At 37.7% G+C, this 12454-nt stretch overlaps 1 protein-coding gene across 1 annotated transcript in view; it reads right to left on the bottom strand.

Annotated features, from left to right (window-relative positions):
- Nucleotides 1–12454, bottom strand: part of LOC108706580 (gamma-aminobutyric acid receptor subunit beta-1) — a 227608-nt gene that overhangs the window by 57750 nt on the left and 157404 nt on the right. Inside the window, exon 5 of the mRNA XM_041579455.1 lies at nucleotides 12110–12192. Within this exon, the coding sequence (XP_041435389.1) occupies nucleotides 12110–12192 (83 nt within the window). The remainder of the gene's footprint in view (nucleotides 1–12109; nucleotides 12193–12454) is intronic.

Raw genomic sequence — 12454 nt, 5'->3', positions numbered from 1 at the left:
GGATAATAATAATAATATTAATAACAAAAAGCCTACATGTAGGGGCAGATTTATCAAGGGTCGAATTTCGAAGTTGAAAATACTTCGGAATTCGACCATCGAATTCAATTACTTCAACTTCGAATATCAAAGTCAAAGTTTTTTTCAGCAAATTTGGGTATCCTGCGGTCCAAGTAAAATCGTTTGATCGTTTTCATCGATCGAACGAACAAACGAACAAACGTTTTTTCTTCGACTTCAAAAAACTTAGAAAACTGCTTTAGAAGGTCCCCATAGGCTAACATAGCACTTCGGAAGGTTTAATTTGGCGAAGTATTGAAGTCGAAGTTTTTTTAAAGAGACAGTACTTCGATTATCAAATGGTCAAATATTCGAACTATTTTACTTCGAATCGAATTCGATTTCGAAGTGGAAGTATCCTATTCGATGGTCCAAGTATCCACAAAATGACTTTGAATTTCTAATTTTTTTACTTCGAAAATTCCCTCGAATTCACTTTGACCCTTGATAAATATGCCCCTTAGGGTATGGAAATGGGGGTTTTGCCATTAACTTCTTGATTTTCAAGACATGTTTGTAGTTTGACCTACTCTTTCATAGAGTTCTAGGGTGGTCATTCCCTACCTACGATAGTGGATAATAATAATAATAATAAAAATAACAAAAAGCATACATTTAGGCTACGGAAATGGGGTTTTTTGCCATTAACCGCTTGATTTTCAAGATCATAATTTAGGATATTGGCATTTTTGCCTCATTCCATTTAATAATGCTAACATTTAAAAATCACATATTAAAAGGGAAGGTAAGGCTGCCTTCTAAAAAAGCAAACATATTTTACCTGGCAAAACAAAAAGCAAAATTCTATTTGTATAATGTTTTAAGGGATAAATATGCAAATGCTCATCACTGAAATAAAAATATAATAATCCCCTCTTACGTATACCTGTACTTAGTTCCTTTCTTTTTATTGAATAGACAAAAAGACACTGCCTTGCTGTGGTGGCAGTGAAATTCCAACTGCAAGTGTGATCCTACCAGGAATACTAAAAGGTCCTTCAGAAAGGAAAAACTGACCACCCAGAGTCCCATCTGGACAAAATTAGATGCATCTAGGTCTGGTGTTAAGTTAAAACAAAACAAAAAATATTCTGCACACATAAAAGGGAATCTAAATCTAAATCTCATTTTGAGAGGGTCAAGATCCCTTAGCACACAGCTTCACATTTAAAAAATAATTCATGTATCTGCGTGGATCTCCTCCAGGTACTCTGGTTTCTTCTCACACTCCAAAACAAACAGGCAGTTTAAATGACTCCTGATAAAACTGACCATATTGTGTGTGAATGTGATAGAGACCCAAGACTGTAAGCTCCACTGGGGCAGAGACTGATTTGAAGGATGTATAAGCTCTGTAAAACCCTGCAACAATTTGTCTGCACTATATGAACATCATTTGTCTGGGTTTGGTGGGGTCATAAAGAGTGACAAAGTGATAAAATAGTCTCATTATTGAAAGTTCTGCATAGCCAGGGGAATGTCAAAATTAATATTTCACAATAATGTTTAATACCTAGTACTGTAGAGGAGTGCCAGTCTCTGTGAGTAGCAATGCATAATTATAGGAGTGATAGGATAGTTTCTATGGAAGTGGTTCATTTCCCTGCCATTTATTTTCATCTAATCCTCCTAGAGTAGAAAATAAAAGCCATATGCAGCACTGGCACGTTTGAGTAGCTTGTTTATTTTGGAACGGGTATAAAATATTAAATTGATTGTATATAGAAAGTAGATCTCCATGAGATGAAGCTTCTATTACTATTACTATCTGTTTTCATAGAAGTTTTATGCAAATATGCAACCTTGATGTTTTGAACATCATAGAAAAACAGCAGCAACATGTTCTCTTAAAGGGATTCTGTCATGATTTTCATGGTGTAGTTTTTATTTCTCAGTTACACTGTTTGCACTGAAAATAATTCTCTTTACCATATAAAATTAATCCAACAAGCATATTTTTTTAGTTGGAATATTGGTGTGTAGGCAGCCATCTCAGGTCATTTGAACTGGTCATGTGCTTTCAGAAAGGCTATTGTTTCTCCTACTTAGGGACAGATTTATCAAAGGTCAAGGTGAATTTTCGAATGAAAAAAAAATTGGAATTTCCAGCAATTTTTTGTGTACTTCGACTAGAGAATAGTCCAAATTCGATTTGAATTAGAAAAAAATTCAAAAATGTGAATATCGAAATTTATCATGTCTCTTTAAAAATTCCGACTTCGACCATTTGCCATCTAAAACCTGCCGAATTGCTGTTTTAGCTTATGGAGGACCTCCTAGAACTTATTTGGAGTCAATTGGTGGAATCAAAGATTTTTTTGGGGAATTCGATCTAATGTGATATTCCTTTGATTCGTATTCGGCTGAATACAAACCTATTAGATCGAAAACCGACCTATTCGACCAAAAAAAGTAACTTAATTTCAGGTGGTCTTTTTGAATTCGAATTTCAAAGTTTTTTGGATTCGAAATTTGACCCTTGATAAATATGCCCCTTAGTGTAACTGAAGGTGATGCAGTAGGCAGCCATCTCAGGTCATTTGAACTGGTCATGTGCTTTCAGAAAGAGCCAGCACTTCAGGATGGAACTGCTTTCAGGCGGGCTATTGTTTCTCCTACTTAGTGTAACTGAAGGTGTTGCAGTAGGACATGGAATTTCACTATTAAGTGCTGTTCTTTTATCTACCAGGGAGCTGATATTTGGTTATATTCCCATTGTTCTGATGATGGGCTGCGGGGGGGGGGGAGGAAGAGGGTGATATCACTCCAACTTGCAGTGCAGCAGTGCAGTGCACTAGTCACATGACTGCTGGCACCTAGGAAACTGACAATATGTCTAGCCCAATGTCAGATATCACAATTAAATTTTAAAAAAATCAGTTTGCTCTTTTGTACAGATTTCAGTGCAAATGTCTGCTGGAGCAGCAGTTTTAGCTAATGCATTTTGAAAAAAAAACATGTTTTCCCATGACAGTATCCCTTTAAAAAGTCTTGCTCACAATATTTACATACCAAGATATATCATCACCAACTTGCAAGTAGAAATAGGAATCTAAAGTTCTTTAAGATTAGGCAAGATGTCAGGGTGCATAGAAGTATCGTCATTGGTAAGAGAAAATGAAAGCTATGTGATAGTCTAAGACCATCTCTGGAAAATGGAAATGTATGTTGTGAGACATTCTGGGACATATATTCTAAATCATTAATCACAAATAAAGTCAGTGCCCTCCACATTATCAGTATTATACAACACTCTGAGTGGGAGGGTTGGTGTGAGTACCTTACACTCAGAATTGCAAATTCTATTAAAAGAGTAGCAGCAATGGAACCACCTGTTAGTGGGTGTTTAGAATCCAACAGGACTTGGAGGACGTTCTCTCTAGATGTTTATTCTAGTTTCTTTTGATTCTGCAGTGCTGCGGCTGATTCATTTACGCCAATCTGTTAATGTGATTTTAGGTTCAGTGGGTACAAGAGCTTCTTGATATTTGCCTGCACTTGTATTTGTTCCAGTACTGTAAACTGAAAACCTGTCAGTAGCATAAACTGCTGCAAGCTCAGAGGAGGAAAAAAATAGTCATACCAAAAGCTTTGCTCTGTATGAGTCATTGTGGAATATTTTATATTTTATGGAACCAGAAGCATAGACTGTCTGCCATCCTTTGTTCTGAGAATGATTTCAATATCTGATGGACAATGCGAGAAAGAATAAAATGTTCTATGTAAAGGACCCTCAGGCTTTTATCTTTCTCCAATATGCTACATATAAACAATCAATGGCAAGTAACTAATCGCATACATTGGCTACATAAGTTATTTCAACCGGTGCTCCTCGGATATGCTAAAATGATATTTCCCAGCATTCCCTGACAGCTAGAAACAAATTCAAACACAGTTTCAGGAATGGCCAAGTACCTGCTTAAACTTATTTACACACATTTTATCCTTCTCCTAGATCAGCTCGCTTCCTCGTGATGTTGTTTAAGAATAAATATTATCTGCACTTTATCAAGTGCAATTGACTCGGGAGCTTCTTGAACTGCTGATTAGTTGTGGTGGCCATACTCTTGTCAACCCCTCAGGGTACTGACTATGTATCCTACTGGCTGAATGGACAGATAATGTAGTACTGACCAAACACATGGATTGTCACATTCTGTTATTGCATACACTCAAACCAACAGTCCAAATGATTGGAACTGCAGAATGTGAAGAGGCTTCTTAATCTGCCCATACACTTGCTGACAAGTTGCATCATATTTACTTGGACATAGATTCAACCCAATAAAATACAGGATGGTCTGTCAAACCTGAACCCCAAGATGAGATGCTTGCTCAGAGGTTTGTGCAGCATTGTCAAAATCAGTCAAATTGAGCAACCATAACAGAGTATGTATGTATGGCCAGCTTGTACAATAAGGGGACTAGTTACTAAACTTCAAAATTCTTTTTTTTTTCACAAACCACAAATTTCTTTAAAACTCAAAAGTGTAAAAATCATGAAAAACTCTTATACAAAGTTAAAGCTCCTTAAGAGAGCTCCGGTGATCCTTCTGGACCATTTTAAGTCAATAATGACTTTTAGAGCTTTTCGTTTTTTTTCTCTAGTAATTATCCATAAAACTTGAATTTTTAGATGTTTTAGCGGTATTTATATTTTTTTAGTTCATTGCATTTTCTGTTCGTACATTATAATCAAATCTCAAAAAAGTGTAAAAACCATGAAAAACTAATACAAAGTTAAAGCTCCTATAGAAGTCAAAGGGAGCTGCGGTGATACATCTGGACCATTTTAAGTCAATTATGACTTTTAGAGCTTTTCGGGTTTTTTTCTCTAGTAATTATCCGTAAAACGTTTTAGCTGTATTTATATATTTTTTTTTAGCTCATTGCATTTTTTGTTCGTACTATATATTCGAATATTTTTCTACGTTTCATGGCATTGGTGATTTTAGAAAAATCATGTTTCAAAAACCTCTAAAACCACTAAAATTCGACCTTTGATAAATGGGCCTCCCAGTCTCAGGGCCCCAAACATTTTCATATTCAATTTGAAGAGTAACAAATCTTCTGATTGTTATTTAACAAACCCTGATAGACTGCTGTGGGTCTTTAGCTATATATATAGCATTGCCTTTAAACTGCGAGGGGTCCATTCTTTATTTATGTACATACCATGAGATTCATTTTCTGCGAGACTCTAGGGACCATCTACCTACCAAACCCAAGGATGTGAGTGATGGGGGTGGTGGTGGTAATCGGGTTCTTTCTGGATGTATCCTGCACCACCCACACAACATCCAACTATTCGAATTTGGTGGGAAAGGTGAACAATTTAAATAGAACTGGATTGACTGACTCCAGCAACCCTTTAGTGGGGGATGTAAATTAAGGGGATAGAGAATGCTACCCTGGAAGTGTATCATCTTACTATTTAACCCCTGGCATTATGGCAGAATCAAATACATTTTATAAAGCAGATTGGTTCTTGTGCAAAATAATATATTCTGCATTCTGCATTCGGAACTTTGGATAGATATATCAGCAGCTTGAGTGCTCATCTTTTAAATCTATCTAGGGTATGAGCTTGATGTAGAAGGTCATTTACCAATAAACATCTACATTGTTCAGGTAAAAGCAAATGATATCTGTATGCATTCATTAGATTTAGATTTAGATAAAAGGCACATGCCTATATGATCCAGCCACCTTTTGTAATAAATTCACCAGAAAGCAAATTACAGCAGTATGTATTCAAAGTGTAACAGTCTGTGCCAATATAATAATGGTTGGAAGAATATTTAGAATATTTTAAAACCATAGTGGTTGTACAAAGGGTCAGGGTTGATGCAAAAGTAAATACAGCAGAATGTATTCATTGAAATAACATAACTTGCACATTTGAAGTGGCATAGCAACAAAAAACACGGGTATAAAGCAAGCTTATTTTATAAGTAAACCACCAAGGCAGGATGCAGGAAAAAAAAGAGAAGAGGCCTAGTAAACAGATACACCCCTCAATGTTTAGCTTAAGCAACAATGGGAAAAACTTTCAACAATAAAAACAGAATGCAAAAAATCAACAAAAACATGTGGCAACTTGAGAGAAAATATAATTTTGTTCACAATTTAAAAAAAAAACGATTGCTCGGCCATCAGGTGAATACTGAATATTTATATTCATATAAACCTGTCTGCGGAAGTAATTACATGAGATTTCTACCCAAGGTAAAGCTATTGTATTCACACACAAGCAAGCGCACATCACAGGATGAAGTTATGTAACTGTTCCCGAGAAAGCCTCAAGCAAAAGTATGAAGTGAATGAATTTTCAAAAACATTTAATATCAGAAACTCTGGAATACATCTTGAATAATACATGGCTTATAAAATAAGCATCTGTAAGCTTTTTATCCCATCAATAAACACAATAAAATACAACTATAGGTTTCATACTAGGATAGTGGATAGGCTACTAGAGCTGACATTATCATAGACATAAAAGACAAAATTAATGGAAATAAATTGTGAAGCCAAAAGGCACTTTCAGTGATGTCAGGGAACTCATAAGGGTCCTGTGCTTCAGCAGAGACTGCAAGGGCAAGATTGAGACCTGAAATCAGCATTGCTGATCCAGCAGAGGAAATCAAGGTCTTGAAACAGGCAGTAGTTTGAGGCAGGCAGCAAATATTCAGAAGGTAGTAGCACAAACTTGAACCAGGCATCAGACAAGTGTTTTTAGGTAGAGTCAAATAAGAAAGACATAGACATCTAAGAGATCTCCCTGGATGTTTTTTCATCCCTTAAAACGTATCCAATGGTGCCCCTCAGGGCCATAGTAGACAGAGCAGGGTCATACATAGCCATGTTGGGGAGCAGAACAAAGTTCAAGGAGGGTTTAAATGACATATAGGCAATAAACTTGAACAGGAAGATGTAAAGTAAAATGGCCACTAACAACTATAAGATGTTAACTACCAACTTACAGCTACACTTTAAGGTTGCTTTCATGCTATATAACTGTACAAGTGCCATGTACCACAAGCCTTGAACTTTATTTGTATGGCAGTGACGTCCATAAATTGTGGATGGTGGGATAAAGACACGAGAGAATATTAACTTATTAACCTACCAGGTAATATGGTAGAGTTAGAACTACTTTTAAATTGAATACACTGTACATTTTCTTAAAGATGTTTAATCAAACATTTAAAATCTAAAAAACTTGATCAAATAAAACCATGGAAAAAATCTTGAATGCATTGAATTAGTATTCCACTCCTCATTTTAAATTTCAAATTAAAAACTTTAATTGAAAAAATTGCTTAACTTCCGCCAAGGACAAGTCCTATTGACAGTTACATAGTTAGATCAGGTTGGAAAAAGTCCAAAAAGTTCAACCCCTCCAAATGAAACCCAGTATACATACATACACACACTCCCACTGACCCCCCCCCCACATATTCACATAGACTATATATAGTCATATCTATACTAACTATAGATTTCAGTATTTCACAATAGCCCTCACTGGGAATAACCACCTACGTTGCTTCAAATGTTCTTTTCCTCTAGTCTGAAGGGGTGACCTCTGGTGCAGTGATCCTCTTTATGGGTAAAAATGGTCCCCTGCTATTTGTCTATAATGCAATCATGTCCCCTCGCAAGCATCTTTTTTTTTCCAGAAAAACAACCCCAACCTTGTCAGTCTACTTTCATTATTTAAATCTTCCATCCTTCTAAACAGTTTAGTTGCAGGTATCTGCACTCTCTCCAGAATTAGACAACTTGTTATCTACAAAAACCCTTAGATCCTTCTCAGTTAAGGAAACTCCCAACACACTGCCATTTTATCTATACCTTGCATTTATTTTTAACCTTGCATTTATCAACATTGAACCTAATTTTGCAGTTTTCCAATTTAGTCAAATCACTCTGCAAAGTGGCAGCATCCTGCATGAAACCTATAGTTCTGCTCTATTTTGTATCATCAGCAAAAATAGAAACAGTACTTTCAATGCCCACCTTTCAAAGCAAAGTACAGACCCCTGTGGTACTCCACTAACAACACTCAATTAGAAAATCTTAGTATTCTATCGTTTAGCCAGTTCTCTATCCAGGTACAAATACTATTTTCCAGGCCAACATTCCTTAATTTAACCAGTAACCTTCTGTGTGGCACTGTATCAAATGCTTTAGTAAAGTCTAAGTAGATCACATCCACTTGCTTCTTTGAATCGAGGTCCCTACTTACCTTCTCATAAAAAGAAATTAAGTTAGTCTGGCAAGATCTATTACGCATAAAACCATGCTGGCACAAACTCATAATATTATGATTTGCAAAGAAGTCCAGTATCTTATCCCTAATACCCGCTCAAAAAGCTTTCCACTACCACTGATGTCAGACTAACCGGCCTATAGTTTTGAGGCTGAGAACACAATCCCTTTTTGAATAGCGGCACCACATTAGCAATTCACCAATCTCTCAAACATTTTATCAGTAATTGATTTTGTGGAAGCAAAGCAGGATTTTTAATTATAATTGTGAAGTCACCGACCCATTAACAGGTCCAACAGGATGACCTTTCCCCTCTTTGGCATTTTTAGTGGAGAGATCTCCAAAACCAACATTTATTTTATATAATATATAAAACCACCAATATAAGGTTGGATGTTAAGGGGGTGTTAGAACAAAGTTTAGTAATAAGTAATTGTTTACTTTTTAGCTGTAAATGCCTTTTTTCATGTGCTAGAATTATTAAGTTCTGTCCATTTCTTAGTTTATAATTTACTGACTTGTCAAGTATCTGCTGATCATACACATGCATAATGATAGCAATAACCTTTATTTTCATGGAAATGAACACAAAAATGTGACACATTTAAAATAAAATAAAGGACAGATGGCTTTTTTAATCCACAAATGTCAGTATTGTCACTCGTTATTTGTGTCATCAGACTGTAGAGATAGTGCTGCACATCATACAAGTCTGAATTTCCATCTTTTCATTACAAAATTAGCAGAAGTAGCTTTACTGATAAAAATTCCAATCTATGAAATTAAATAGAAGAATAGTTAACTTAATTCTGTGCTATTGTGCAGAGTAGCAGTAGGAATATAAACCATGTTCATCCACTACCCTCTGCATTGGCATCATGATTAGCATTGCTGGCTCACAGGACTGTTTACACATGAAGTTTACATCATAAAAGTAAGACATAGTAAGACATAGACATAGTAAGTAAGGTTGAAAAAAGACACATGTCCATTGAGTTCAACCTTTTTTTTTTATTAACTTACCTATCTGCCAGTTGATCCAGAGGAAGGCAAAAAATCCATCTGAAGCCTCTCCAATTTGCCTTAGAGGGGGAAAAATTCCTTCCTGACTCCAAAATGGCAATCGGACTAGTCCCTGGATCAATTTGGACTCTGAGCTATTTCCCATAACCCTGTATTCCCTCACTTGTGAAAAAGCCATCCAACCCCTTCTTAAAGCTCTAATGTATCAGCCTGTACAACCGATTCAGGGAGAGAATTCCACATCTTCACAGCTCTCACTGTAAAAAACCCCTTCCGAATATTTAGGCGGAACCTCTTTTCTTCTAATCGGAATGGGTGACCTTGTGTCAGCTGGAAAGACCTACTGGTAAATAAAGCATTAGAGAGATTATTATATGATCCCCTTATATATTTATACATAGTCATCATATCTCCCCTTAAGCGCCTCTTCTCCAGCGTGAACATCCCCAATTTGGCCAGTCTTTCCTCATAGCTAAGATGTGACTAGGACATAATCACTGAGTCTCTATTACGCACAGCTTGTGTCCATTGGCAGTCATAGTGCTTGATTTTGATGTTGGAAAAATGTTTGCATTATTCTTTGATCACAGTGCCCCACAAACAAATGCATTCTAAACTAAGGTCTGTTGGGCTTAAAGGAGAAGGAAAGCCCCAGGGCGCAAAACCCCTCCCCCCCTCCCGTGTATTGCCCCCCCTCCCTCCTCCCCCCTGGCCTACCCCTCCCGCTGGGCAAATGCCCCTAACTTGTTACTCACCCCTCTGCGCAGGTCCTGTCCACGGAGTTCACAGTCGCCATCTTCTCCCACGCGCGTCTTCTTCCTGCTCTGACCGGCGTCTTCTGGCGCATGCGCAGTAGGAACAGGTACCGGTACAGCTCTATTGCGCATGCGCCGAATGTCACGAAGTTTTCCGATTTCACTTCGTGACATTCGGCACATGCGCAATAGAGCTGTACCGGTACCTGTTCCTACTGCGCATGCGCCAGAAGACGCCGGTCAGAGCAGGAAGAAGACGCGCGTGGGAGAAGATGGCGACTGTGAACTCCGTGGACAGGACCTGCGCAGAGGGGTGAGTAACAAGTTAGGGGCATTTGCCCAGCGGGAGGGGTAGGCCAGGGGGGAGGAGGGAGGGGGGGCAATACACGGGAGGGGGGGAGGGGTTTTGCGCCCTGGGGCTTTCCTTCTCCTTTAATGAAGTTGTTTGCACATGGATAGTAAACTGGCTACAGGATCGGGTACAGAGGGTGGTTGTTAATGGTACATTCTCTACTTGGAGTAAGGTTCTTATAGGGGTCCCCCAGGGCTCAGTATTGGATCTTTATTTAACTTGTTCTTTAATGACTGGGGGGGGGCATTGCAAGTAATGTATCAGTGTTTGCAAATGCCACAACTATGCAGGCCAATTAATTCCATCCAGGATCCGGCATCCTTGCAACAGGATCTTGACAAACTGGCAATCTGGGCAGCTAAGTGGCAAATGAGATTCAATGTTGATAAATGTAAAGTCAATGCCAGTCAGCAGCATCAAGGGTAAATAAACTCTTGAGCTGTATTATAAGGGGCATGAATTCATGGGAGGAGGGGTCATTCTTCCACTATATAGAGCACTGGTAAGGCCCCATCTAACATATGCCTTACAGTTTTTGTCTCCAGAGCTGAAACAAGACATTTTTGAATTTTAGAGGGTGCCGAAAAGGGTCGCTAAACTCAAAAAAGGTATGGAAAATCTTAGCTATGAGGAAAGACTGGCCAAGTTGGGGTTGTTCACGTTGGAGAAGAGGCACTTGAGGGGTGATATGATAAGGGGCATCATATAATAATCGAATGCTTTATTTACTAGTAGGTCTTTCCAGCTGACCCAAGGTCACCCATTCCAATTAGAAGAAAAGAGGTTCCGTCTAAATATTCAGAAGGGGTTTTTTACAGTGAGAGCTGTGAAGATGTGGAATTCTCTCCCTGAATCAGTTGTACAGGCTGATACATTAGATAGCTTTAAGAAGGGGTTGAATTTGTTTTTAGCAGGGGAGGGAATACAGAGTTATGAAAGATAGCTCATAGTACAAGTTGATCCAGGGACTAGTCTGATTTTGGAGTAAGGAAGGAATTTTTTTCCTCCTCTGGAAAGAGGCTTCAAATGCTTTTTTTTGCCTTCCTCTGGATCAATTAGCAGTTAGTCTTAAAAGTTTGAACTTGGTGGACATGTGTTTTTCAACCTAACTTACTTACTATGTTACACATCAGATCACAGTTGGCCGGCTATACAGAAAATTCTGTCTCGCATGCTTTCCATGAATGCTTTTGAGGGTCCATGGGTGAGACAGTAGTAATGGGTGAATCTAACCCATTTTGCTATGGCAAAAAATTCGCCAAATGCATTTGAAGTCTATGGGCGACAAATCTTTATTTGACGCGTGACAAATTTTTTTTGACATGTGAAAATTTTTTTTTACCCATTGTATGGGCATGTTTTTCACTGTGAACCCTGGTGAACATTTTAGATCACTACAAATGGGCATATATGTGTAGTCTGCCAATCCACATTTATGGGAAAATTACAAATAATGTGTTTGTTGGTCCACAGAGGATTTAATTAATGTGTAGCTAGCTTAACACTGCCATCTGATATTCATACACATGTTAAAGAGTAGCACAGAATGAAAAAAACCCTGAAAAATCACAAGTTTCAAATTAATTTTGATATATATCATAATATAATCATTATTTACTAATACACAGCCAATTTACTCACAACTTTCAATTTCAAGTGTGCAGTTTTGTTCATCCAAAGGATATCGTCTCAGATCCATCATACAAGCAGCTGTCGTTGTTATCCTATAAGAAAACAAATAAGCGGTGTGTCAAAGACAATGGACAATTGCAGACATATTTATCGGTGGCCTTTTGGAGCAGAAGGTAAAAATGTTACATAGCAACAAACAAGCAAAGAAAAGTTCATTTTTTTGTGTGTACCTTGAACTTTTTGGCAACTACTCCAATGTAAATGCATAGACCACAAAACAAATACTATAACAATAATACAAGCAAAGGGACCCAATGCTTTTAAGCTCTTTTGAGTAGTGATGGGTGAATTTGC

This window comes from Xenopus laevis, chromosome 1S (assembly GCF_017654675.1).
Source record: "Xenopus laevis strain J_2021 chromosome 1S, Xenopus_laevis_v10.1, whole genome shotgun sequence".
Lineage (NCBI taxonomy): Eukaryota > Metazoa > Chordata > Amphibia > Anura > Pipidae > Xenopus > Xenopus laevis.
The sequence above is the reverse complement of the archived record's forward strand: the minus strand, read 5'-3'. Positions and strand labels throughout refer to the sequence as shown.